Source organism: Ochotona curzoniae, unplaced genomic scaffold, assembly GCF_017591425.1.
Source record: "Ochotona curzoniae isolate NIBS_2020 unplaced genomic scaffold, NIBS_Ocur_1.0 contig_4105, whole genome shotgun sequence".
Lineage (NCBI taxonomy): Eukaryota > Metazoa > Chordata > Mammalia > Lagomorpha > Ochotonidae > Ochotona > Ochotona curzoniae.
The window spans coordinates 7,601,015-7,628,248 of record NW_024466129.1 but is presented as its reverse complement, the minus strand read 5'-3'; the positions used below and the strand labels follow the sequence as shown (position 1 = coordinate 7,628,248).

The following is a 27,234-nucleotide window of genomic DNA, read 5'->3' as shown; positions in this document are numbered from 1 at the left end:
GAAAAGGTGAGCATTCCAATACCCGTTCTTTTATATATGTAGATATGTGTCAGCATATCAATATGGAAGGACACATACTGATGTGTACATACGCATACCCAGATATGTTCCATTGGAAGACACAGATATGAGATTGATGAATACATTTATAGATGCAGGTGTATAGAAGGGAAGATATGCTTTCCATTTACACCTATGGATAGATATTTGTACATGTAGATGAATATACTCAGTACGCATGCATCTTAATCTTTGGGCAACAAACCCAACTTTTAATTTTACTTTCCATGAACTTTTTGAAGCATCCACCTGCATCTGAGATGATATTCTTTTCTATATACATACATCTTTATGGGATGGAAACCCTGGTGGGAATCTGCCGGCAGCCCTTTTAAGTCAGCCTCTGGGAGTGTAAGGAGCTCATGGTGGCCCCAAATGTGTGTGATGAAACCCCACCCTCAATGGGACAGCATCATGAGGATAAAGCTCTCAGGAAAGAAACTCCTGGGAGTCCACTCCGCCCCAGATGCTGTCACATCTGCTGGGCTTGGAATCTCTTGCACTGTGAGAAGTAAGTGCCGTTGTGGAAGCTGCCTGGTTCATGGCTTTCCACTTAGCACCATGAATTGATGAGATGGGCACCCATACCTGCGCACTTCACCCACACTTTCCATCTGACGGCAGTCACACGTGCCGTGGCATCTATGGAGGCAGTGAAGCAGGTAAAGCTAAAAATGTGCATGACAGGGCAAGAAGTTACAGGGCTTGTGCTTACCCCCTAAAACCAGCACTGTGCACCCTCAAATGGGCAGGTCAGACGCAAAGGATTTCTATGTTGACCTGCTGAGTGGGGAAGTTGCCGAAAAAGTGGACTTGGTATAATGCCACTGTCTTGCTAAGATGTAACGAAATAGTCTCTCTTTTGATCTGCTCATTCACTGATAAGCAAATCCTGTAAGGGCAGGATGTTTGGTGGTGGTGGACAACCAAATCTGTCAGCTTCACCTTCCACAGCAGCTTCCTTCAAGACACATCCCAAGGGATCATGAGTGTCATGGTGGGTGTGAGGGGTTCCATGGGTGGCGAGGTGCCTCCAGAGCCTATTGCCCAGACCGATTCCCAGACATGCTGCTCAGCTCATGAGGCTCACCAGGGCCAGGTGCCCATCAACGGCATATCCCTGACTATAACTGTGGCCATATTTGGGAGCTTGTGAGTGTGTTCATGCTTGTGTATGCATACATGCACATGGATGTACATACATGGATTTTGTCATGTTTTTGTGTGTTCATGAGTGTGTGTTATGCCTCATTGTGCATACATGTACACCCCTAGGATTGTGTGTACGTGTGCCTGCATGTGTGTGTTTGCAGGTTCATGTGTTCCTGTGGAAGGTGCCTGCTTCACTGTGCTCTACTCAATGCCCATACTTTCGGTCCCTCTGCCATCTTGACCCCTCTATGATGCTGTCTGGGAAGACACTCAGTTCAGCCCACAGCCTCAATCTTGTGGCTCTCAGCATCTCCCCAGGCCATCTAGGCAATAAGCCGTGTTAGATAAGGGTTCCACTTTGACTAGGTGCAGCTCTGGGGCATACAACATGGCTCAGGGCCACTGTGCCCGTTCATTCCATGACCAGCAAGCAGGAATCAGATGTAGAGAGGCTGAGGATGGGTTTGAAGAGTCCATGTGGAATCTTCTCTAGCCAGCAGGGAGAATAACTTTTCTGCTTGCTCTATTTCACACTAGGCAGCTCAGAGGCCCCAAGGAAGCCAGGTCCAAGGAGCCTTCCAGCACTTCTTGGCCATGGAGACCTGTTCACAGTCTGGGCTTTTCCAAAGTGATCCATCCACTTATGGGAACAGCCAGCCATCCCCAGTGTTCTGCTTGGGAGAATGATGCTGATTTGGCAAAACCCAGCTGGGAAAAAAAATCTCGAAAATGCAACTGAAAGGAAAGGATACACTTTTGGCTAATTTACTCTAAATTCGAGCATTCTTTACAGGTAATAAAAGGGGAGAGCCCTCCTTCCTAACCTCCTCCTGTCTTCTGTCCCCTTTTTCCTCGTGACTCTCTCCCTGCCCCACCGTCTTCTGCTCTCTACTTGCTGGTACAGGAACCAGGGGCAATCCGGTTCAGGGCACAGCTGTACTCACTCCTTTGCTCTCCCAGAATTTAGCCCCAGGAAATCAGGAGCCCATGCCCGCTTCCTGCCTCCCAAGCTCCAGTTGGCAGCACCTGACGGCTGCATTGGGCATGGTGGCTTCTGGGTTTGGATTTGGAGACTCCTGGGAAGCAGGAGGGCTTCCCTCACTCTAGTGTCCTCATCTGCAGAATGGGGTAGTTCCTGTTCTGACTGAAATTCAGCAGTGACCTGTGGAGCTCACGCAAATAGCCTGATACTCAGAAGAAACTCAACAAGTGTGTGAAGGAGGTCAGAGACCTGCACCCAGGGGCTGGGTAATGGCAGGGCCATTGGGCACTCCTCAGACCCCACCCCGCATCAGAGGTTCATGCCGCTCTTCCTCGGCCCCTCCAGAAGTGGGGCCCCTCTAAGATGTCTAGGTCCTTCAGGTCTAAGTAGCAGAAGTCACTGCTCCAGGCGAACACTGGATCTGTATTTCCGTAAACCAAGCTCCAAACCGAGAACTGCAGAGCAGAGCTGAAACCACTGCAGGGGGGGGGGGTCTATGTTCTCCCTGCTCTCCGTGTTGGTGTATGCTCAGTATAGCAGGGGTAAGGGTGGCCTTGCCAGGTACAGGATCTTATACCTAATGCAATCCACGCGCATCCTAATCCAGCTCATCCTGGGAAGTACCTCTGTGTACAGAAAGACCATGATGGCCTCTAGCTTACCAAGGGCTTTCCTATTTTGGTGTTCAGTTAATTCAAATCTGTCCACTCTAAGCAACTGGGCCAGTGATAAATCCATCTGCTTAGAATGTGAAAGTCTAGTCCAGCTCCTGATCCCCTCAGTAGTTAGACTGCAGATACCCGTGGCTGGAATGTAAGAAAGACTTGGGAGAGTGGCTTGCATGCAGCAGATGCTCAGGTCAGAGCTGCTGTGTACAGCTGCCTTGATTGGGCCCTAAATAACCACTGTATCTGTGAGTGGCTAAGGAAGTGTGGCAAGCGTGAAACAGACTCTGCTGTATGAAACTAACGCTTAAATATTCAATCATCCTGCATCATAGTTGGACCAAGGACATTCACACACACACACACAACTGGAATCCCAACTGGGTACTGCATGAAATTTATTCATGGTGCAGACCAGGGTTCCTCATCCATCTGGATGGAGACACGCATGGCTCAGATACTGGGTGACACAGCTAGAACACGGAGCTGGGAAGGCTCCACAGGGTCAGAATTCCCCAGCTGGGTGCTGCTGTTGCTGCCCTCTGGGTATTGTAGTTCTGCTGGGCTCAAGGTGCTGGGCTCAGGGCCCTTTAACTTTCCAGTAGTGACCTGTACCCTGATTGCTTCTCTCTCTGCCTCCTTTGTTTTGACTGACCACCTGGGCCTACTTTGACTCCACCGCTCTCAGGCCCTTTCTGTACCCTGATGTGGCCCATGAATGGCTGCTGAGATGAGGACCCTGCCAGCGAGCACTGCCTTACCCAGGATGAAGGCTGGTCGGGACAGTGCAGCGTGCCTGAGCTGGAGTAGAGGATGTCATCCTTGACCAACACTGAAATGGCTCTCAGGATGAAGGAGAGGAACAGGTTCAGGTGGATATAGTTCCTGGTGCAGTGCAGCTTCCTGTGGAAGAGAGGAAGGGAGTGGGGAGAAAGACAGACACTTCATCTTCAGGTCTCTTTCTTTTTCTGGAAGTTAATCATGTTCTAACAGGTCCTTTCTAGGTTTGCATTATGATGCAGAGTTTTGAGCATAAGTCCTTTCCCTTGCTTCAGGCTAGCTAATGTGGTTAAAATTGTGGCAACAGGACTGCAGGACTCATTCCCAAGCCTGTGTGGCAGGTGTTGAGGCCAGGCTGCTCCTGGGCTGGAGCTGCTCTTCCCGCTGGCCCTTTCCCATGCCCACCACTTGGCTCATGTCCTTAGATGCAGACATCAAGCAATGTCCCTCCTTGCCTGCCCCGTCCCTGGCTCCCTCCTGTCTGAGACCCAGGGGCCAACAGCCTCCATCATTCCCTGAGGGACAAAGGCTTTGCTTCCAGTTGATGCAAACGTCCTTGATCAGGTGGAAAGGCTGCCTTCTGTAGAAGCTGATTTCCTCCCAGTCCATACCTCCGGGAGTGTCCCATCCCGGGCTGCATCTGTCTCTCCGTCTCATGGAACACAGCAGCGCCATTCCACCATCTCTGATGCTCAGAAAGCACACGCTCCTCATAAATCAAACACAAGGCAGCTTTCCTCTCACCCCAACTCTGTCCCCTGTCTTTGGTACACAGGTTTATGTCTGCCCCTGACCCTTTCACCACCCCTGACCTGCGCTGTCCATGAGCTAGCTACACATCACAAATGAGACCGAAATGCAGTTTCTCTTGGGGGAATGCATTGAAATTTCAACTTAATTTATTTCAATTTTAATTTAATTAATTTTAATTCATTGAAGATTGAAAAATGGAAGCAGGGTAAACTTTTTCCATTAAACCTAACTTTCTTGTTTTGATAACACTATTCACTTTAACTGTTGCAACGTGCATGATGCGGTGTGTGTATTCTGGAATGTGCACACCAAAACTGGCATAGTTGATAACAGTAGATTAATTTTTTCCCCGCTATTTATGAGTGGAACATTGCATTCCTGTATCCATCATATAGTCAAATATTCATATATTTCCTGGTGTCAGCGTAGAGGTTTAGTAATACTTGCATAAGCCATAACCAGTCATTAAGTGGAAATTACTTTCCTAGTTTAATTATCATCATTTTTCTAGTTTAAAGTACAGGCAAATTTTAGAATTTAAAATGAAGAAATACTATGGGTATGGAATCCAATGAAGATGAGCAACTAACTAGTCCAACGGCCGGAAGAGACGGTACGTTGTGAATTTCACATAAATGGTACCTGCCATTTGCTGTGGCAGAGAACAATGAAAAAGCTACTTGTTGTGAGGGAAAATGTTTTGAGAATAAGTAAATGAGTCAAAGAAATGACTTCAGCAAATATGTATTCAATTTGATAAGAAGTTTCTTATCTATAGTCAGAAATTGATGAAATGTATCACCTGAAATCAGCATTAAAATTCTTTCAAAGAAGGTCCACAAAATAGTAGGACAGGGTCCATCAAGGATCACCTCCCTCAAGAAATACTAATAACTTAACAATTTAACCCAGTCACTCTGGACAAGTCACCCAGTGAAGACTTCGCCTCTGAGACAAGGTAGAATATATTTCAGCCATTCACACTCTGCCCCGCCCCGGGATGGCAGTCATCTTTATGATGGCAGGCCCCAGGCCTGGTATGGGTGCCCGGTCCACCAAGTCAATTTGAAGGACAATGTCAAGTGCGTGCTATGGCTTCGCTGAACTCAGCACTCTCTCGGAGGGTAGAGCTGCTCCTCCAAGCCAGCAGAACCCACCCTGAGAAGCTGCTGCCTCAGGCAGAAACTGGCAGTTGAGGAAAACAACAGACCCTCTGAACACCTGCAAGAAAAACCTTGGAAATGAGAATCTTGGGGAAGGAAGCAGGGCTTTGAAAAGCTTCCGAATATAGAGGGTATGTCAAAAAATCTGTGGCAAAGTGGAATTAAAGATGAGTTTACTTTGGTGCAAGCAGTTTGTGTCCTGGCTGCCAGACTTTTGATACAATTCTCCACAACTAACCTGGGAAAGAAGCAGAAGGCTCTTGTGTCAGCACCTCTGACATCTTCATGGGAGATTCCAGTGAGGATCCTTGTTTCTGACTTTAACTGCTGTAGCTATTTTCTGAATAAAGAACTGGCAGATGGGAAGATGGCAGCTCCCTCCTTCTCTCTCCCTCTCTCTTTCTCTCAGTTTCTCCCTCTCTGTAACTCTTTCGAATTAAGTAAATGAATCTTTTTTGAATTACTTCTTTTTATTAGGAAGGCGGACTTAATTAGAGAAGGAAAGACAGAAAGAGCCTCCATCTGCTGCTTCACTCCTTAAATGGCTGCAATGACGAGAGCTGAGCCAATCCAAAGCCAGGAGCCAGCAGCTTCTTCCAGGTCTCCCATGCAGGTGTAGGGGACTCAAGTCTTTGAGTTATTCCTTATTGCTTTCCCAGGCCATAAGCAAGGATCTGGATGGGAAGCAGAGCAGCCGAGATACAAACCAGCACTTATGTGGGATGCCGACACTGCAAGGTATAAGATTACCCAATTGAGCGATTGTGCCACATGTAAATAAATCTTAAGAAAAGAAAATCCATTATTATGAAAGAAACTATGCATGGATTTCAAAAATGTTTTGCACCAAAACAGAATTATCTTTTAATTCCATTTTCCACACACTTTAAGAAGTGCCTTTGTGCTGGGGTAGCGAGAAATGATTGCGCATTCTTAGGGCAGGATCCATAGTCAGAAGAGATCTTCGAATGCCGCTGAGCTCCCACCCCTTGTTGGGCTTCATACTCAGTAAGAGCAGCAGTGAAGGTGGAGGCAGAGATGGGAGCAGCCTGGCTCAGGCTGGAGGAGCGTTCCCAATGAAAACCCAACCGGCAAGAGACTCTTCTCTATTGTTCTCGCCCCAGCCCTCATAGCTCCCAGATGTTTGAAAAAAAAATCTGCCATACACCTACTTGATTGCTAACCCAACAGCATGAAAGCTTCAGGACCAATGAAGACCAATGTTTTTTTTCAAAAATATTTTGATGCCACTCCATAAAAAAGTATAAACCACAGCAAAGAATAACAGCTTCTAGACAGAAGATAAATTGACTTCCAGAGTTCTCACAACATAGTCACAGAATACGCAGTTGCATCAAGAATTATAAATCAGGAAAAGAAACAGGGATGTGCGCAGGAATCATGTGAAGTGGGTTTATGAGGAAAAGACTTTAAATCAACTATCTTAAATATGCTACAAGAAAAGCATGGAAAAATAAATGAAAAAAATCATGAGAACGAAGTCTCAACAAAGGCAGCATATCAATAAAGGTGCAGAAGTCACAAGAAATTGCCCAGTAGACATGTCAGAGCTGAAATACGTAACAGTTGTGTTGCAGAATTCACTAGAGAAGATCAAAGCAGACAGGAGCAGCCAAAGGAGCCGGCGGACCTGTGGATGGGCCAAGTGAAATGATTCAGTTTGAGAAGCAGAAAGTAAAGCAAAAACGGAGGAGAACGAACAGAATCTGAGCAACTGTCGGGAGTCCCAGAAAGCTGACCTAAAAGTCCCATGAAATGACAAAGTATCTAAATCAGCCAAAACAATCTTTAAAGGAGCGAAGCTGATGGACTCATTTTCTTGATTTCATACCCTACCACAGATCCCTTTAATCTATTCCCGTGGCACTGCCAATAAACTCAAGATGTAAACCAGAGTCCAGACGTGATCCACACATTCACAGCCAACTGACTTTTGATGAGAGTTCCAAGGACTCGAAAGGGGACTCAAAAGCTAGACAATTAGAAAGCCACATGCAAAAGCATAAAGCTGGACTCCTACACCAAAACATATATAAAAATTAGCTCACAATCTGTCAAGGACCTAAATACAAACATTAAAACTGTAAGACTTAGGAAAAATCGTAGGGACAAATATTCACGTCCTTGGATTTGGCAACGATTTCTCAAATGTGATTCCAAAAGCACGAGCAACAAGACAAAAAGAGATGAAATGGACTTTGTAACAGTGAAACAGCTTTACGTATAAAAGGCATTATCCAAACAGGTCAAAGACAACCACAGACCGGGAGAACATATGTCCATGTTGCATAGTTGAGAGTAGTTGCTCCACTTTCAACTAACCAGTGAGACCTAGGACTTTTCCACTTTTGATGGTACATGCACAAGCACACAGCTGCAACTGAAACTAAACCTCAAAATTTTGGAATTTTATTTTTTTCTGGCTAAATATACACAGTGTGTTACTCTCTCACGATGCTGGGCAGCAGTCGTGAACATCAGCTCTGCCAGTCAGACAGGAGGGGAGACAATCAACCCCAGAGTGTCCAGTGTTGCTAAACTCTGACCGATGACAGTCCAGCAGGCCAAGTGCATTCAGTGCATTTAGAACCTGGGATATTTTGCTAGGTTTAATGGTAACCCTCTCTTAAATCAAGGAGCAACTGCATCTGGTGAGGGTTAATATCCAGGCTATATAAACAAACCTTAAAATTCAGCCAATCTAATTAGAACATGGGCAGGCATTTTGACGACAGACTGCAATGAGGAGATAAACAAATCAACAAGCATACAAAACTATGAGATAACACATCACATTCACTAGGAGGGCAATTGTAAAAATATTATAAATATTATTATAATTTTATAAATATTATATAAAATATAATTATTGTTATAATTTTAAGAGAAAACAGAAAATGACACATGTTGAAGAGGATACAGAACAACCGGAACCCAGTTAGGCTGTTTGGGGAAAGATGAAACAGCACAGCCCCTGGACACAACAGGTGTGCACTTCCAGGCACTCGCTCCCAGAGCTGGAAACAGGTATTCACACAAACCTTGTTCACAGCAGCTCTATCCTCAGTGGGAAAAGGTGGGAACAACATAAACACTGAACATATGAATGAATGAACAAAATGCGGCATGTGTTATGAAGAGGTGAAACAACCGTTGCAGGTTGCAACATGGATGAGTGCTTGAAGACATCATGCTAAGTAAGGGAAGCCAACCACAAAAGGCTACATGTCATATGATGTTACTTACATATAACAGCTAGAGCCAAGAGTCCAGAGCACACCAGTGGGTTCTGGGGACTGGGAGTCACGAGGGCTGGCTGGTCTCCACATGGGGTTTCTGTTTGGGGTGAAAGGTCTGGCACTAGAGAATGGGAACAACTGCCTATCACTGGGACAACACACTGGATGAAATGTGCACTTTAAGAAGGACAAATGATCTATTTTATGTCATATGCATCCCTTAATTAATCTAACTTTTCATCGAATCGATTTTAAGCTTGAAAAGTAGCAAATACTTTTCTTTAGTTTCAGGTGCTTTGGCATGGGTAAGAGAAACTTGCTGGACAATGAACACACTTCTTTTTGAGAATTTCCAAATTTTATAAATAAATGTCAATTGAAGATCCAACAATTTGTGTCTGTGATCACCTATGGAATGTGGTTTTTAGCTGCATATGAAAAGTAAAGTTGCCAATATGACAGACACTGAGACAGCACAGTAGGTCAGAGATCTGAATTTACTGAAATTCGTGTAGCATTTAAAACAGGGGACTGTCTCCAATATTACTTCCTCCGTTGTGTGGTGCCATTGAAAATATTTGTGTTCAATTTTCTGGAGCATGTACTATAAAAATCGTCAAGAATGTGGTTGTTACAATCCTTCGGGACATATGTGCAAACGCTGAAAGGATACACAAACAGCAGACAACGCGCTTAATGATCCTGTGCTCTCCCTGCCAACGCTTGTCGGTTGAGCCATGGAAGAATTTTATAAGATTCACTCACTGCGAGTCTTGAAACAATTGGAGTGCTTTCCAAATATTCAATGAAACAATGCAAGAATAATTTATGTTTTCTCACTGCAATCTCATTCAATTTGAAACCGCGAGCAGAGGAAAGCTCATTTATGAGGTAGTGAGGAGTAGAACAAATATGTTGGCTGAAAACTGTCCAAAATGTAAATCATCACTAATGATCATTCTAACATGAATTGATATTTATAGTCTCATTGCAACAAATGGAATCCTATAAATTGACCAAAAATACTGTGAACGCTCAGAGAAATCTTTTTTTCATATTGCTATATTTAGAATACTCAACAATTTAGGCATTATGACTTTGAGTTTGACACAGATAGCACTGTTGACATAATAGCTAGTAAATGCACTTTACTTGGACAGACATCATTAGAAAATAAATGCACTGTACTTCCAAGTTGATCATTCTAGAAAAGATATATTGGTTTCCTCAACGTGGATGTGAATACTAAAGAAAAAGTCAACTTTTGGTGTCTAGTTCCATTGCAGGGAACCTTTAAAGTATGGCTGGACAGCTGAGGCATGTACAGATGTTTGAATAGCTTTTTCAACTGTAATTCACTTTTTATTTTGAGACGCAGAATTTATTTTGAGAAGCAGAATTACAGAGAGAGCAAGAGAGAGAGAAAATCTTCCGCCCTCTGGTTAATTTCTCAAAGGACAGCAATAACCAGGACTGGATCAGGCCAAAGCCAGGAGCAGAGGTCTCCACTGGGTCTCCCGCAGGAGAGCACACGGCCCAAGCACTTTGGTTGTCTTCCTCTGTTTTCCCAAGTTGCATTAGCAGGGAACTGCATTGGAAGTGGAACAAGTAAGACTTAAAGCAGCATGCTGGGGGCACAAATGGTGGCCCAACTTGTGATGTCACAAGGCCTGGCTTCAGTTGTAATTTTCGTAAAATCTAAATGCAGATCAAGTATTTCCAATCAATGTAGTGCCACATTGAGATTCAGGAGCTGGTGCAGTGGCACAGTCGGGGGCATTATTGATAACAACCCTGGCTGCCCATATCTAAGTCCCAACTGCTCTACTTCCAATCCAGCTTCCTGCTGATGTGCCTGGAAAAGCAACAGAAGATGGACTGCCCATGTGCTTGGGACCCTGCTCCCATGTAGGAGATCCAGATGGAACTCATGGTTCCTGGCACTGTTCTGGGTCAGCCCCAGCTGTTGTGGCAGTTTCAGGAATGAACCAGCAGATGGAGGATAAAACCGTCTCTCTCTCTCGCTCTGCTTTTCAAACACACAAATCATCTTTCTTTAAAAAAAAAAATGGATTCTGAAGATTTATTGTGACCACAAAGCTATAAAATAGCTCATTAATTTTTTTATATGACTGTATACTGATTTGACAATATTTTGGATCTGTTGATTTAAATAGAATGTACCACTAAAATAAACTGCACTGGTTTCTTCTTATTTTCCAAATGTGACTGCTGGAACATTTTCAATACCAGTGCTCTAGGACATGTTGTGTTGGACTCCGCTGACTGGTCCCCATCAGAGCTGCCTGTCTGGTCAGTCTCTCTCCTCTGGCACCTATCCAGTTCCTTCACAGGCACCGTCCACTCCCTGGTGGGATTTTAATGACATCCTGCCCAGTGCTAGCTCCACAAACCTTTGGAGGTACATTTGCCCAAAGCATTGAGGGTCTTTCTCATTCATAAAACATCTCAAATTTGCCTTTTCATGGATGCTAGGGCTCCCTGTTCTTCATCTTCCATTTTTTCTTGAGTTTTAATGTGTTTTTTTTTTTTTCTCTCCAAATTTACCCTTCTTGCATCTACTTGTATAGTAAACAGGCTTTGTATATTTAACTTTTACTTTGTTTTTCTGCCTAGCATGTACTGCCTATAAAAGTCTCTTGGAATGCTGTTCTTCCTTCAAGAATCTCATCAAGATGCCAACGTGAACTTTTCTTTGAGCTGAAATTTATGTGATGCTTGCTTTTCTAAGAAATGCTAGGGACATTATGTTTGTAACTCTTATAATCAAATACTTAAATTCTGTTTTGAAGAAGACTTAATTGGATCCTTGATGTGACTTTGGGGGCACAGAACATGACTAGTAATTTTTTTGTATCCAATTTATCACCACCTGCCAAGTTTATTTCCATGATAGGAAACAGATTTTTTATTACTTATTTGTTGGTCTTCTTACCATGAGTTTGACAAAGCTTGTGTAATTCAGCCTTTGTTTTTTTTTTTAAATAAATTCTTGCACAAATAGTATTCCTTCGATATTCCGAGGGTATACATTGATCCCATAAATATGATTTTCAACATTCCTAAAATACATAACTTGTAACTGTTTGGAGCCATCAAGAAACACAATTTTTCACACAAATGCACTTTCAGAATCACTCACTCTGTAAGTTCGATTAATGTTTCAATAGTTGGGGCATTAAGATGTGGCGTAATTAAGATGCTGCCTGTAATACCAGCACCCATATGGGTGCCAGTTCAAATCCTCACTGCTCTGTTTCTGGTTCAGCTCCCTGCTAAAGTTCCTGAGAAAATAGCTGAGGATGATCTGAGAGCGTGAGCGTGAGCCCCGGCACCCACGTGGAGACAAAAGTGAAGCTCTTGGTTCCTGGCTTCAGTCTGGCCCAACCCCAGCAGTTGCTAGGGAATGGAACAGAAGATGGAAGAACTCTGTCTCTCTGTCTCTCTGTCTCTCTGTCTCTCTCTCTCCTCATCTCCTCCTCTCTGTTAAACTCTGCCTTTCAAAGGAGGAAGATAAATCTTTAAAAAGCATTTAAAGCACATTAAAAATACACCCAGAACAGGACATACAAGAGAGACTGACCAAGCAGCTTATCTGACTACCTTCTCACTAAAGGGTCAGCTTGATTTTGAAAAGTTGTCTCAGGGCTCACAGAGCCACTGGGCCAGTTGAGACCTGTGGGACCAGGAAAGATACTGTCAGGGGCTCTACACTCTCCAGCCTCTGCAATCTCCTCAGGGCCTGCAAGGGGCTGAGCAGAGCACAGAGACACTCTCTCTGCACAGCATGCAAGGACAGAAGGCAGCACCTTTGGTATAAGCAGCTCTGATTCTGGAGAAATGAAATTGTGGAGAAGAGCATCCAAAATTCTGGTTTTTTGCTTTCTGATGCATCTGTGTGTTGGTTGAGAGATTGAGGAACTAAGCAGAAGGCAGAATGTTCAGAAGAAGTTTTAGCAACTTCACGGTACTGGATGATAAAAATTGGAATCTGCCTTGATGGAAGGGTTCCAAGCCTGAGACTAATAAAGAGCTGAGGCCCAAGATTAAAGACAAACCAGAAATAAACCACTGTTACTGAGCATGATATGTAGCCTCTAATCAACTTAATCCCTGATTGGCTCAGACTGCCCATTATGCCATAAAAAATATTCAGTCCTTTCTAGTGAGTGCATCTAAGACTTCTACAATGAAAGCGTTTGAAAATTCAATAAAATGATCAGATATACAAGAGACAGGACTAAATCAGAGACTAAGTTGAAAAGAAACACAGACAACACAAGATAAGACATAGACTATAAAAATTACTCTCATAATCAAGAAAACAGTTGAAGTGATGGAGAATCTTCCTAGAGATTGGAATTAAGAAAATAAATAGAGACGCTAAACCTTGAAAAACCCTGAAATACGAGGTCAGTGTTGTGGAGCTGTGGGTTAAGCTGCCACCCACAAAGCTGGCACCCAGTATCTAACACATGTTTGGGTCCCCGTTGCTTGGCTTCTGATCCTGGGAAAGCAGCAGAAGACGGCTTGTGCATCTGGGCCCCTGCACCTGTGTGGGAGACCTGGGAGGAGTTCCTGGCTCCCAGCTCTGTCTTGGCTCGGCCCCTGATGCTGTGGACATCCAGAGAGTGAACCAACAGAGGGAAAATCCCTGCCACTCACTCTCCCTTTGAAGCAAATAAAATAACACTTTTTAAACCCTTTCTGAAACAAGTAGATGAGTTCTTGGGTCCCTGCTACCCTTGGGGAAAGCAGGATGGAGTTGGAGCTACTGACTTTGGCCTGGCCCAGCCCTGGCAGTTGTGGGTATGCTCTGTCTGCTCTCCCTGTGTCTCTGCTATTCTGCTTTTCAAATCAATCAATCAATCAGTCACACACACCTAACAAATGGGGCAAGCATTAGATTAGACACAGTCAATGAGAGCATTACGAAGTGGATCAGTAGACTCTGTCTAGATTTAAGTAGAAAGTAACGGAAAAACAGACGAGGGTACATAGTGAATCATGAGAATACTGAGCATAATTAAGAATGGAGTTTCAGAGGGAGGGAAGGGTGGAGCAGAAGCGTATTTAAAGAGAAGCTAGCCAGATTTTTTTTGAAACTGATAAGTATCAATTGCAGGTTAAAGATATTTCATGAACTCCAAGAAGGAGGGTTTAAAAAAAACACACACAAGTTTAATCCCATTGGAGTGTAATTGCTGAAATCTAAAATCATATTAAATAAAAGATTTTCAAGCACCCAGAGAAAATGATCCATTACTTCCGGCGGCACCAATAAGACCCCGGAAGCTGACTTTCCGAGGCAATTCAGCATGATGGCTTTAATGCAACAAAAGACAGCAAGTGCCATCAGGGCTTTCAGCGCTTTCAAAAACATCCTCAGAAGTTGTCAAAAACCGTAAGACTTGACTGCTAGAAGGGCTGTGCTGAAAGAAACACTTAAGGGGAGCTTCCGTAGGAGAAGAGCCATTCCAGGCAGAAACGGGCACTGTGGGAAGGAATGAACACCAGGAGAGATGACTATGGGGCTAAACCATACACACCGGCTTCTGCAACTCACACTGACGCCTTCTGGGATTCAGATCACGAACGGAATTAGAATACCTCACGCAAGTACAAAAGGCAGGAAGAGGGCAAATAAAATTAAAATGTCGCAAAGATTTGGAATTGACTGGGGAGTATTCACAGCAGTAATTGGAGGTTAACTTCTATGAGAAAGGATGCCTAGCTTCAGCTGAGGTGGTGAGACAAAGAATAATAGAATGTATAATTAACACTCCAAAAAGAGAACACTGGAGCAATTTAAATTACTTGATCGATTCAAGAAACAAGAAATGAATGCAAAAACAACAAAGAGCAGTTGAGACAAATACAAGGCAAAGAAGCAGAAGGTAAATTAAAGTTCAAAGTTGTCAGCCATTAGAATAAATAGCAGCATAAAAATGCTGCATTGGGAAGTAGAGATTTTGAGGCAAAAGACAAAAGCAAATCCAAATTCAGTGAGGCTTAGAACACATCTCGTTTAAACAGAAGACACCAGAAAGTTGAAATGATACCATAAAAAATATGAGATGAAAGGAATTAATACTAATATTAATATCAGGTAAAATTTCTAGGACAAGGTGCATTATTAAATATGGTCAGTTTACAGAGGTGTGCTTCCAAAAGCACATATACAGCAAAACATTGCAAGAAATAAAAGAGGAGACAGACAAGCCTACCTTACAGTTGGAGTTCAATCCTATTGCACTGACATAATAGCAGTTAAAACAATTAGTCAAGATTAGAGAATTTGAAATAACATGATTGACAAGCTTGGTAGACATGACACACACAGGATGAAAAATGAAAACTGCAGAATTTACACCGCTGAGTGCTTGCCAAAATATATTACCTGTGGATTATAAAGCGAATCTTCAAAATTTCAGACAATTAAACATTGGTTTATGGGAAACAATGATGAAATTGATAACACTTTATTCAGCATCTAACAAGAAAAAAAGAAAACACAGGAGCACCAGAAATGAGAAAGTAGAGACAATACAGGTCTTATGTATATCAAAAAGATTGAAAACATCAGTGAAATGGACAGACTCCTTGAAAAGTAAGTAATGTAAGGACAGAAAATCTCCATAGTCCTATGTCTGTTCATATACTTGAAGCCCGAATAAAAACCTGCTTGGTGAACTCTGCCAAGATGATTTCTGTGATGATTTCTTTCAAATATTTAAGGAAGATTGAATCATTTTATATAGCAGCAAAAAAAAAAAAAGGCATCAAATCCACCTGGAACTCAAAGGGGAGGAGCACTATAGGTCAAACAATTTGATGAACACAAATGCAAAAATCCTCAATAGATTCTAGCAAAATGAATCCAGCTATATGTTAAAAAGAATCCGTCACAGCCAAGTAAGGCTATGTTCACTTTGTAAACATAAAATTAAACAGTCATTTATGAGCCCAAGCACTCAGAAAACTGGGAAGGAACTTCCTTTCTCCAAGGTGTTCATTTTCAAAGTAGCTACAACAAACGTTATGCTCCTGGTGAAGAATGGGATGTGTTTCCCTGAGATGAGAAATAAGAAGGGGCTGCCTGAAATTCCCACTTCTATTTCATACTGTGCTTCACAATCAACACGAACTGTACATATCCCAATGAATTTACAGAATAATTAAAGAATTCTTATAAGTATTCAGAAAGATTACTAAGTTAATATAAAGAAATAATTTCTTCTTCCAGAAACAGTTAAAATTTAATAAGTTATTTATAATAGCATAAACAGGTATCTATGAGTGACGACCATATATGTATAAGCCTTTTATCAGAACACCAACAAGCTGAGAGATTAAAGAAAATTAAGTCCCGAGGGAGGATGTAGTGTCATTACAAGTTGAATGATTCAAAATGGAAACAATGTCCCATATATCCAAGATGATCTGCTGGTTCAAAACCAAACGAATACATTTGTTTAATGCATCTAACTAGCTGAATAGAAATAGGTGCATGGGAATGCAAATGGCAAAGTTCTTCAATATTAAAAAAGAAAAGAGTGGATGAAAATACTCATTAAAGATGGGGCAATTATAACAAAAAATAAGCTAGTGACAGACAAAAGACGCATGGAACAGAGCCAAGGGCCTAGGCTCACACCCACACAACCACCTGCTTTTTGAGAAAAATGATGCTGCGAAATAGAGGTAAAGGAAAGGTTTGCAGACCAATTGTCCTGGATAAGTTGGATACAAGGAAACCCCTACTCACCCACATACAAAATCGGCTGTTGATGAACCATACATAACAACACAGAAAGTTCAAATAACAAAACTTTTGGAAGGTAGCATGGAGGAATATGACACTGATTTCTTCACAGTAAGAGATGAGACAGAAAGGGTTACAGGTAGGCAGACAGGACGGGAGAGCATGAGGCCTCGTGTGTGAGGTGGTTTTCAGAAAAATTACTGGTTATTCACAAGAGCTTCATTTACAGAAAGTTAAAGGATGCTGTTTGCAAGCCACATGCAAAAAGTCCCTAGCGGAGGAAAGCACCTGGCTCAATGCCAGAGACCCCTTGTTGAAACAAAACAATCCAAACTGGCTGGCAACGACGAACTAGCCTGACTTTCAGGACTGACACCATAGCCAGTCAATCAAAAGTAGTTCCCCATTTAGCAAGATAAAGATTAAGTCCCCAGCCCGGCTTGATAGCCTAGTGGTTAAAGTCTCGCCTTGCATCAGCAGGGATTCCATATGGGCACCGGCTCTAATCCCGGCAGCCCCACTTCCCATCCAGCTCCCTGCCTGTGACCTGGGAAAGCAGTCGAGGATGGCCCAAAGCCTTGGGACGCTGCACTCGCATGGGAGACCTGGAAGAGCTCCTGACTCCTGGCTTTGGATTGGCTCAGCTCCGGCCGTTGCGGTCACTTGGGGCGTGAACCATCGGACGTAAGACCTTCCTCTCTTTCTCTCCTCCTCTCTGTATATCTGACTTTCCAATAAAAATCAAATAAATCTTAAAAAAAAAAAAGACTGAGTCCCAATGTCCTGCCTTAGGAACCACTCTCAGGGCTGACAGTCCTTTCAGCCTTTTCATTGCCTTGCTCCTTCATCTTGCATCCCTCAATAGTGTGGTTAAGAATCCAATCTGGCTCTAACACCAGGATTCCACTATCAAGAGGACTCAAGAGGCATTACCATAAAGAAGCAAATGATACACAAATCTCACAACAACACATTTTTATTTATTGTAAGACTCATGGAGGCAGAGTATGAAATTGAGCCATAGAGCTGGGGACAAATGCTGCAATACTCATATCTAACCAAAGCCTACACTATATGATTCTTAAAAATGAATAAAAATCAGGAAAGGGGAGATTGGAGGGAGAGGAGAGGGAGGGAATCAAATTTTAAATGAGCAAACCCTTGAAATGCTATTTTTTAAAAAAAGTTTTTCTAAAACATATGAACTCATTATAGCCAGGGAAATTCAAATTAGAAATATGATTTTCTATTATTACAGACCCACTAGGATGGCTGAAGGTTTTTTTTATTATCATTTTATGATACATTTTCATAGGTCCTGGGATTTCCCTCTACACCCCAGTTCCCTCCCCACTCCCACAAAGTTCCCCTGTATTATAACTATAGAATAGTTTTTCATACACAGTCATATGTCCACATTGTGGGCATGGATAACGGCAGAGTCCAGCATCCTACTGTCAAGATATAGTAAACAGTTTCATTGGGAGTCCATCTTTGTCTGGAAGTAGAGATGCATACTGCATTGTACCCTCACATCTGGATATGATAGTCTCCTTCATACAGTTACTACTATACATCCCATTAAATTAAAAGCCACAATACAAAATCAGCAACAGGAAGACAAATAGAAATTTACAACGCCATGAAGTTAAATAACATGCTACTGAATGACTAATGTGTCACTGAAGAAATGAAAAAGAAAATCAAAAAGCTTCTTGAATAAAATGATGCTACTGTATGATCTATGAGTCAGTGAAGAATTTAATGGAAAGTGTTTTGAAGAGATGAAACAGAAAAAAAAAAATCAAAATTCATGAGATATAATTTCCACTGATCTTTGTTGGTTAGTTATGTATTCTGTAGGCAACAAATAGATGGGTCTTGTTTTCTAATCCAGTCTACTAACCTATGACGTTTGATTGATGATGATACCAACTGGTGGCAAGGGTACAGAGTAAACAGAAGCCATGACCACTGTTGGTGGGTATGTGACCTGCTGCAATCACTTTGGAAGTTACTCAACAGTCTTTAGAAAGACTAACTCTACACACAGCACATTAACACTACACAGAAACATAAACACAGATTTAAACCTGCTCTTTAAAATGTTCATCAGAAAATGGATTAAAAGGTAAGTACAAAAATTGTTTGAAATCCATGCTTAGTGTTTAAGTAATACACATTTTTCATGACATGCATAAAAGTAAAGATCTATGTATAGTTTTTCCATAACATTTATTTTATACTTTTCTTTTTTAAAAAAATAAATATTAAGACAGAGAGAGACAGCGAGTACATTTCCTTCTGCTTGCCTAGTCCCCAAATGCCCACAGTGGCCATTGTTGGAACGGGACCTAAGCTGAGAACTGGAAACGCAATCCAGGTCTCTCGCATGGATGGCAGGAAGCCAACCACTTGGGATCTGTATGTGCAGAAAGCCGAGTCAGGAGCCAGAGCTGATTGCTGAACCCTGGCATTTGAATATGAGACATCAACATCATATCTATGACAACTTTCCGGCCCAATACCAACGCCCACAACATGTAGATTTTGCATGAAAATTTTAAGATCTCTTATATAAGCACACTTACAGCAGATATACTGACCCCAATTCATAAGAATATCAATAGCATTATTTTTTATGTCCCAAACTGAAAATCACTTATGTGATTTTGAGTAATTAAGTAGATGACTTCTAATACATTCTTCTCTACAGCTATAAAGTAGAACATGATAATTACATGCGATTACATGAATGAATCTTCTCACAAAATTATGAAAGAGACAACCCAGGCATGAGTATATTTTTATGATCTCAAGATAGTATTTTCAAAAAGAGGCTAAAGTAATCACTGATGCCAGAAATGTGAACAACGATTACCCATTGGCAAGGTGGTGGTTATGGACTCACAGTGGTCACTCTGCTGTGAAGATGTCCTTAGTTTTTCATGCACTCACGCACCTGACTGGACACTGGATGCTTACCCACCGTCCTGTGTGTGTACTTCCTCTATAAAGATTTGTTTTTGTATAGACAGCACCGCCCCACTTCCACAGTAAGAGTGAAGAGCTGTGAGCATGGTCTGTGATGTCCCTGCTGTTGTGGGAGCCCTTAGAATGGGCTGTGGGGGCTACTGTGTGCTGCCATGCCAGCCGCTGGTAAAGCTGTGCCCTGGTGGAGTGTAAGTGGCTCCCTCAGAGTGCAAAACTTTGTCTCTTGTATTGTTTGGTCTTTTACCTCTCAGGCTAGCGGCACTCATCTCTTCTCATTATTGTTTCCCTTTTTGCTCTTCCCCCTCCCCTCATCCATGTCTGCAGGGGAGTGGGGTTTGGAACTACAGTTAACATCTAGAGATGAGTGCATTTCGTCCCAGTTAGCAGGTCATATTCAAGCAAATACTATTTGCCGGGTGTCTCAATTTTCTACTTTATATTCATTGCTCATCATGTTACTTTCATTAATAATTTAACGATGACATTAATTAACAAATTTGAGACACAAAAAGACAGAGGCATATGGACAGGCAGAGCTTCCACTCACACTCGCTCCCCAGATGCTGCAATGGCTAGGGCTGGGCTAGGGCCAGGGATTCAATCCAGGTTTCCTACTTGGATGTCAGGGAACCAACTACTTGAGCTCTCACTCCCTCTCAGCATCTTCATTAGCCGGAGGCTGAAAGAGAAAAGCTGGAGCTTGGTATTAAACCAGAAACTCCCAGTGGGACAGGGATGTTGTTAACTCCTGTCCTCCAGCTGCTCATTTTAACATGTCTCTTCCAGGTATGGAGAGACGAGTGGGTGATAGATCTAATTGCTAAGTATGACTTCCAGAAAAGAAGACTGGGAGCTGCCAGTTGGTCCTGGCTCCAGATGGGCTTTGTGGATATGGAACACCTGACAGTGACCAGGACATGTGGCTGTTGTGCCAAGACCGTGATTTCAGCAGTGCTGTGTACTGTCAGCCCTGCAACCCTGGGGCATTTTGCAACCTCTCTGGTAAAACTGGAATGGCCACAGGACTTAGTGATGAAGAGAAAACTGAACTAAGTAAGCATCTACAGATTACCCAGCATGGTGGGCACTGGTGATTCTTGCCCTGACTGCTGGGCTCAGAACCCCTTCTCTGGGTGTTGCCAGGCAACACCTGCCAAGTAAAACCAGGGCTTTACATTGTGCTTTTGGATTTGGCTTAAGAAAGAAGCCGTTTCCTTTCTCTGTGTGCAAAATAGGAGCACAGTTACTTAATAATTTCTTATTCATGGGGTTACTGTGAATCAACGCTCCTCGCTCATCGACTGCAAAGAACTGGGCTTCTCACGTGTGATTCCGGGGACAATGGCACATGATACTGTTCTATTCTAGCAAACACTACATGTTTAGTTGTCAGCAAAATGACATCCAATGCAGACAAGCCCCTTTAGGTGACTAATGATGTCTTCTATAGAAGATGGTGTTCACTGCCCATCAAATCATTTCAGACTCTTCCAGGATCAATGTCCACATGTGCACTAATTCTAAAATGCCTTCAGGTTGGCTAAGTGGACACACCATGCTGTACAAATGGATGTATGTCAAGAAGACAGATTGCTCCGTACTAAGGGAACAAGTGGCTTCTCCTCTGCTGGTTTACCTCTCAAAAGCTTCCTTTTCTGTCGCATTTTCTCTTTCACTATGTAAATGCTTTGAACTTCACAGAAGAATACACACGGACATTAAACAGCTATTAATATTAGCCGAGCCTTTTTAAAAAGAGAGAATTAGGCTCTGATAGATCTGCCCCACACATTTCCAAGTATAACCCTGGGTTTTAGGTACAAATTCACGGCTATGTTACAAACCATAGCTGAGATCTCTGGAAATGGATGCACGGAACTAAGGAACACCTGCTGAGACTCTCGGCTATATTCCTCACCACCCCTGAGTCATTTCTTTTACTTCCATATTTAGACATCCAGTGGATTGTTTGAAGATCTAGAAATATCCTATTGGTTCTATCACTGACGTATTTCCAAACTGCACTGGCCAGAGTTTGAATTATATTTTAGCAAAAAGAAATGAGATTTGTGGGGGGTCACAACTCTGCTGGAGTTGTGACACAGTAGGTTAAGCCTCTGCTTGTGACACTGGCATTCCATATAAGCACTGGTTCAACTGACTGCCCCATTTTCAACTTAGTTCCCTGCTAATGTGCCTAGAAAAGCGGCAGAAAGTGCTTGGGCTCCTGTGCTACATGAAGTTTCTGTAGCTCGTGTCTCTTTCATCCTTCTTTCCAAATTAAAAAAAAGTAAGCAAAATACTTCCAAAATAAGCTGTGTGTATTCTGTTTTATTTAGTACTAGTGAGCTGCAGACTGGTTTTAACTGTGATTCACTTTGTTCCTCTATTCTGGCATCAAAGCCTCTATGCTTTCACCCTGATCAGGCACCTGTAAAGCAGTCATTACATACCAAAAAGGATAAAACTCCCAGTGGTCAGGAAATAACCTAAATTCACTACAAGGGAAAAACTAGGCAGAGTTGGGTATTTCTTTTCACACAATATGTTCTCGAAGCCCTTCCCATGCGCTGTCATGTAGAATACAACAATTTTTAGACACAGCCTCCATGGGAATCCATATGCTATAGCTGCAGAGAAAGGTTCACCTGCCCAAGGTTACAGAACTACTAAGAGACTGATTTAGGTCTTAAGCCACTACAATCTCATTCTTTCCTTCATGAGCTTAAACACAATTCAGCATCTCTCAGCACAGAAAGGAGCTTCTGTGTGCACGGGCAAGATCATATTGCTTCTGCATTTTCCAGCCATTTGCATAACAACTGAGTGTTTGATGAATGAGAGCTAAGTTGAATTCTTATCCAAAGCCAGTATTATATCTTTATGCAAGAAGTGCAGAATATTGAAATAAAGACAGAAACGTTAGCACCGAATTTCAGGCCAGCATTCTGCAAAGGAGTTGTCTAAGGTTAGCACTGAGAGAAGGCTGGCTTCAGCTGGGAGGAACTGATCTCTCTCTCTCTCTCTCTCTCTTTCTCTCTCTCCCTCACACACAGACACACACACACACACACACACACACACACACACACACCCCTACCTTCCCCAAGGTACCCAGTAGTCCTACACAGATTCTGTACCTATCTCTTTTTGCACCACTGGTCATTTCCACTCCTTACCTGAAGAGGCAAAGAATTATGCTTCCGGTTGCAAGAGACATCAGAGAGACACTGTAGCCCAGGGTGTAAATGGCCTTCACCAGAATATAAAATGTGATCTACAAAGAAAGGAAAACACATCTGTAAGCCAGGGGTGACCAGCACTGGGCATAGGGAGCTCATCTGCAATGCCACCACTGTTCCCTCTGTTGCAGGATTCTGCCCTGCTGACTACCTGGAAGGCAGTGACCAGATCCTCATATACATCTACTGTCCTGACCCAAGCAAGGATGTTCACCACTCCGGGTACCCATGTCTTGCAATTCATCATGCATGACTTTGTTTTTGAGTGAGGCTATCTGGGGAGAAGGAGGTGAGCCATTGCCAGGGAAAAGCAAAGTCTGGAGGCTCGGCCACGGGCCCCCAGTCAGCACTGCGGGAGTGCGAGCTGCTTTCCAGGGCATGTGCTTTCATTCAGCTCATTGGACCCTGACTCTGCACTAAAACCTGTGCGACTTTGCAGGTGCATGTCCACGTTTTTGGAGCAGGGCATCCTCTGAGCAACAGCCGGGGCTGAACTGCAATGTCTGGACTTTATATTTTCTTAGCATTTTCTGGTTTTGCAGACTGTCTGGTTTGGTGCTTTCCATCTCTACAAAATCACTGGGCATGAGAAGGGGATGAGTGACAATCACTGCAGTAGGGTCACGAGGAGCCCTGAAACACAAGGATTTGGCACAGAGAGGAGTGGGGTCTGCAGAAGTCACTCCTGAGTAGGACAGGAAAGAACAACACTACACGTTCTCATCTCCCAGGACACGCTCCCTGGCCTGCACACTGGTGAAACCGATGCCCACACAATAGCAAGGTTGACAACCCATGTGCTCTTACACAATGGATGCCATCTTTGCATGACTGTAAAAAGAAGTCCACTGAGAAGGCTTGAGGGCCCACACCTAGCAGACTGCACTCTTGCCAGCTGAGGTGGCACAGGGTACCACATTGTAAGAGAGTGCGGCAGTGCATATGGGGGTCCCTGTCCTCTTCTTATGAACCACTAAGGCTTCTCACAGGGCCTCCATTCTGATGGCCTTGCCTAGTCCTAGTGCAGATGTGGGCTGGTGAGCAGTCTGTTCTCCACACTGCTGGTGTGTAAATCACTCCCCAAATCAGAGGCCCCTGGCTGAACTGACTCTTACCCCTGGTGTAAAGAAACTTTATTCCAGGGGCGATTTGCTGTGGTTTTGCACAGACCTCAAGGACAGAGTCAGCATGGGAGGCACATCAAGGAAAAGCAGGGAAGACGAATGGAGCAGGAGGCTCCAGAGTCAGCATAACTTGGGTCCACTGGCCGCGGCAATCCAAACACAATAAGAATGAATGATGCCAGAATGAGAGTCTCTTGCAAGGGCAGCAAACTATATACCTCAGTTGGGAGGCTGAGGGCGATCAAGCACCTTACTGTGGGAGCTGGTCTCCCGTGGATCAGCAGTAGGAGCAGGTGCAGTGGCCTGGGGCATCAGGGGGCTACTAAAGAGGTGCACTGTGGAGAGCCATCAGGACCACCCTCTAATCACCTGTCAGTGTCATTGCATGATGCAGTTCCCAGAGGCAGCTACATGGACTCTGCTGGCCTGGCTGTCTCTGGCCTGAACAGTTTTCACACTAAAGCTCAGGCAAATCCCAGAGCAGCTTCACCTGCTGTGTGTCTGGCTTTGCTGACGATGCTACCAATGCCCTTAGAACTCTTGCAGAGGCATTATGGGTAGGTCAGGCTTAGGAGCAGGTGAGGGAGATACTCAACAGCAAGGGCTTTTGTCAAGCTCTTAAAAAAAAAAAGAAGCCAACTTTCATGGGCTTATTTCAATGTTTCTGAGCTGTCCTAAAGCCTCAGCCTAGACTTCGAGATTCTGGATAAGTGTCGCTGCTGGTCTGCCCTCTGCTATTGCCCCACTTTCTACTCCTCCTCTGCAGCTGTGTGGGGAGGTCCCTGAAAGGGATGGGTGTGCAGAAGATTGCGGGTGTCCCTGTCTGCTCCCAGGCTCTGGGTCGTGGTGGCCACTTGGAAGCACAGCCTCTGTAAGGCCTTGCTTCTGTGGGTGCATGGTTTCATGAGCTTCCCTGACTGCCCAATCCTCTACAGACTGACTCTTCCCCTGGCATGGGCCCAGCGCTCCCATTTGCGCACTGAGCTAATGGTGTTCCTTGTACACACAAGTTCTGATGGCCTTAAGTCCACACTGAAAGAACACCCAGATAACTAGGAGCATGTGTCAACACCTAGTGTCTAGAAGCAGCAGCACAAGAAATGGGCAGATACTGTGGACTACCAGGCTGCAGAATGATTTGAAGGAGTTTCTTCTGCCCCAGGCCCCTACCCCTCCCATGATCCTTCTTCCTCAAAGCCCATCTCCACTTGCTGACTCACTCGGTACTCTTGACTCTGGTGCATTGGGGGTTTGTCAGGTGCCAGGAGCCACCTGTGATGGCTTGCCCTGCCTTCAGCCACAAAGCCGATCATGGTGCCAGCACCTACAAAATCTTATTTTTCTGCATGAATGAAAAACACACGCTGAGTACAGACTCCGAGGTTTGAGCTCTGAAACAGCAGGGCATTTTGCATTAAAAAAACCCACTTAACCCAGCATGTGTCAGAGATGGAAACCCAATTGCTGGGAAGAGGTTCTCCCCTTGCTGCTGTGTTGTCCTGTTGGGTTCTGGAGGCCACACGACACGGACAAGCTCTGCAGTGGGGTGCCTCAGGACAGGTTCACCTACATCGCATGTGCCACCTGTTCCTTGCATCTCTCTCCATCTTTTGCCACAGTGAGAGCGGGAGCCCAAATGTTTTCCTCACACTCAACGATCACTTTCAAAGGCTTCCTAGATGGCTAATTAAAGTTTGGAAACATGACGATGGTGAAACATCACTCAAGTAATCAGTAGGATCCTCTTGTAGTTCAAGTAATGAAGGTTAGCACAAGCTGTGAGCTTGTAAGATAATTTATTGATATAATATTAGAAAGGGATGCTATTTATTTTCTGCCATGTTAAACTTCGATAGGCAATCAAGTCTCCCATTAAGAATTGAAGTTTGGGCCCAGCGCGGTGGCGCACTGGTTAAGGTCCTCGCCTTGCACACCCGGGATCCCATATGGGCGCCGGTTCTAATCCTGGCAGCCCTGCTTCCCTTCCAGCTCCCTGCCTGTGGCCCGGGAAAGCAGCAGAGGACGGCCCAAAGCTTTGGGACCCTGCACCCGCGTGGGAGACCCGGAAGAGGCTCCTGGCTTCGGATCGGCATAGTATCGGCCCGTTGCGCTCACTTGGGGAGTGAATCATCGGATGGAAGATCTTCCTCTCTGTCTCTCCTTTCTGTATATCTGCCTTTCCAATAAAAAATAATAAAAATAAATCTTTAAAAAAAAAAGAATTGAAGTTTGGCACTCCTCAATATGCCTCTTGCTGTACTTACTGCTTACGCCTGAATTCACATAACATTGAAACCTAGTGACTCAGTTGCAGCAGCCACATTTCGAGAGCTCCAAGCTACTGGCCAGGGGCCTTCACAGTGAACCAAGCAAAGACCATGTCCACCTTCGAGGCAAGCTTTGTGGAGACGACGCAATGACCACCTGTCATATACCTTTCCATGAGTTGCTAAGTGACACTCCTCACACCGCAACCTTACTAACAGGAAGAGGAAGCAACAATAGGACTCCTGAACACAGGTGGGTAGAGGGAGATACCCAGAAACACGATGACAACCAACAGCTGGAGATGCAGGGCTGGTAGCCCAGGCTCTGTAAAGTCCTCCTCCAGATGGACAAGCATGCCCTGCTCAGAGCTGCTTTAACCTTTCCACAGATAGCGCTGGGCTCAGCCAAAGTGGTGAGCCTATGCCAGCCCGTTGCGTGGGAGTGACACTCCTCTCATGATCTCCATGTCGCCCAAAGTGCTTTCAGCAAGAAAAGCCTCGTTCAGTGTAGATATTTTCAATCTCAGAAAAGTACAATGGCTCTGCTCATTACAGGGTTCTGAAAACGCTGAGATGACATTGCAGGAAGGAAGAATGATGCCACAGGAAGTATACGCACTGGGGAAGGAAGGGCATGCTCTGCCAGCTGTGCCTACGGACAAAGTCATGGTCGCAGCAGAAGCTAATTCCAGTGCTGCTTCTGGAGAGGTGTGTAAGACCTTGATGTTCTCTGTGTGGATCCGAGCGTCCGTAGGCGCCAAGGAGAAGGGCCAAAGTCATTTCATCCATCTCACACCACTGCTTGCACTTGCCAAAAAGAAGCCAGTGGCACTGAGCAGTGGTTGATGATAAAGCACAGCAACTGTCAAGTTCAAGAAGAGCAGATTGCCCAGCAGCGGCCAGCCCCACGCTGTAGAGGTGCCGCTGAACGGGCCAGGGGGAAGTGCCACCTGCTCACCTGAGGTCTCCAGTGAGGAACAGCAGGTGGCTCACAAATCAGATACTC

At 44.0% G+C, this 27,234-nt stretch overlaps 1 protein-coding gene across 2 annotated transcripts in view; it reads right to left on the bottom strand.

Annotated features, from left to right (window-relative positions):
• The window catches only part of VIPR2 (vasoactive intestinal peptide receptor 2), a 96,048-nt gene that overhangs the window by 10,637 nt on the left and 58,177 nt on the right, over positions 1–27,234 (bottom strand). The window contains exons 5-6 of one of the 2 annotated variants that reach the window (XM_040984351.1): positions 22,775–22,872; positions 3,621–3,762 (exon numbers count right to left, since the gene is read on the bottom strand). The exons of the other annotated variant lie outside the window; for it this stretch is intronic. Coding sequence (XP_040840285.1) covers positions 3,621–3,762; positions 22,775–22,872 — 240 coding nt within the window. The remainder of the gene's footprint in view (positions 1–3,620; positions 3,763–22,774; positions 22,873–27,234) is intronic. 2 annotated transcript variants of the gene reach the window in all.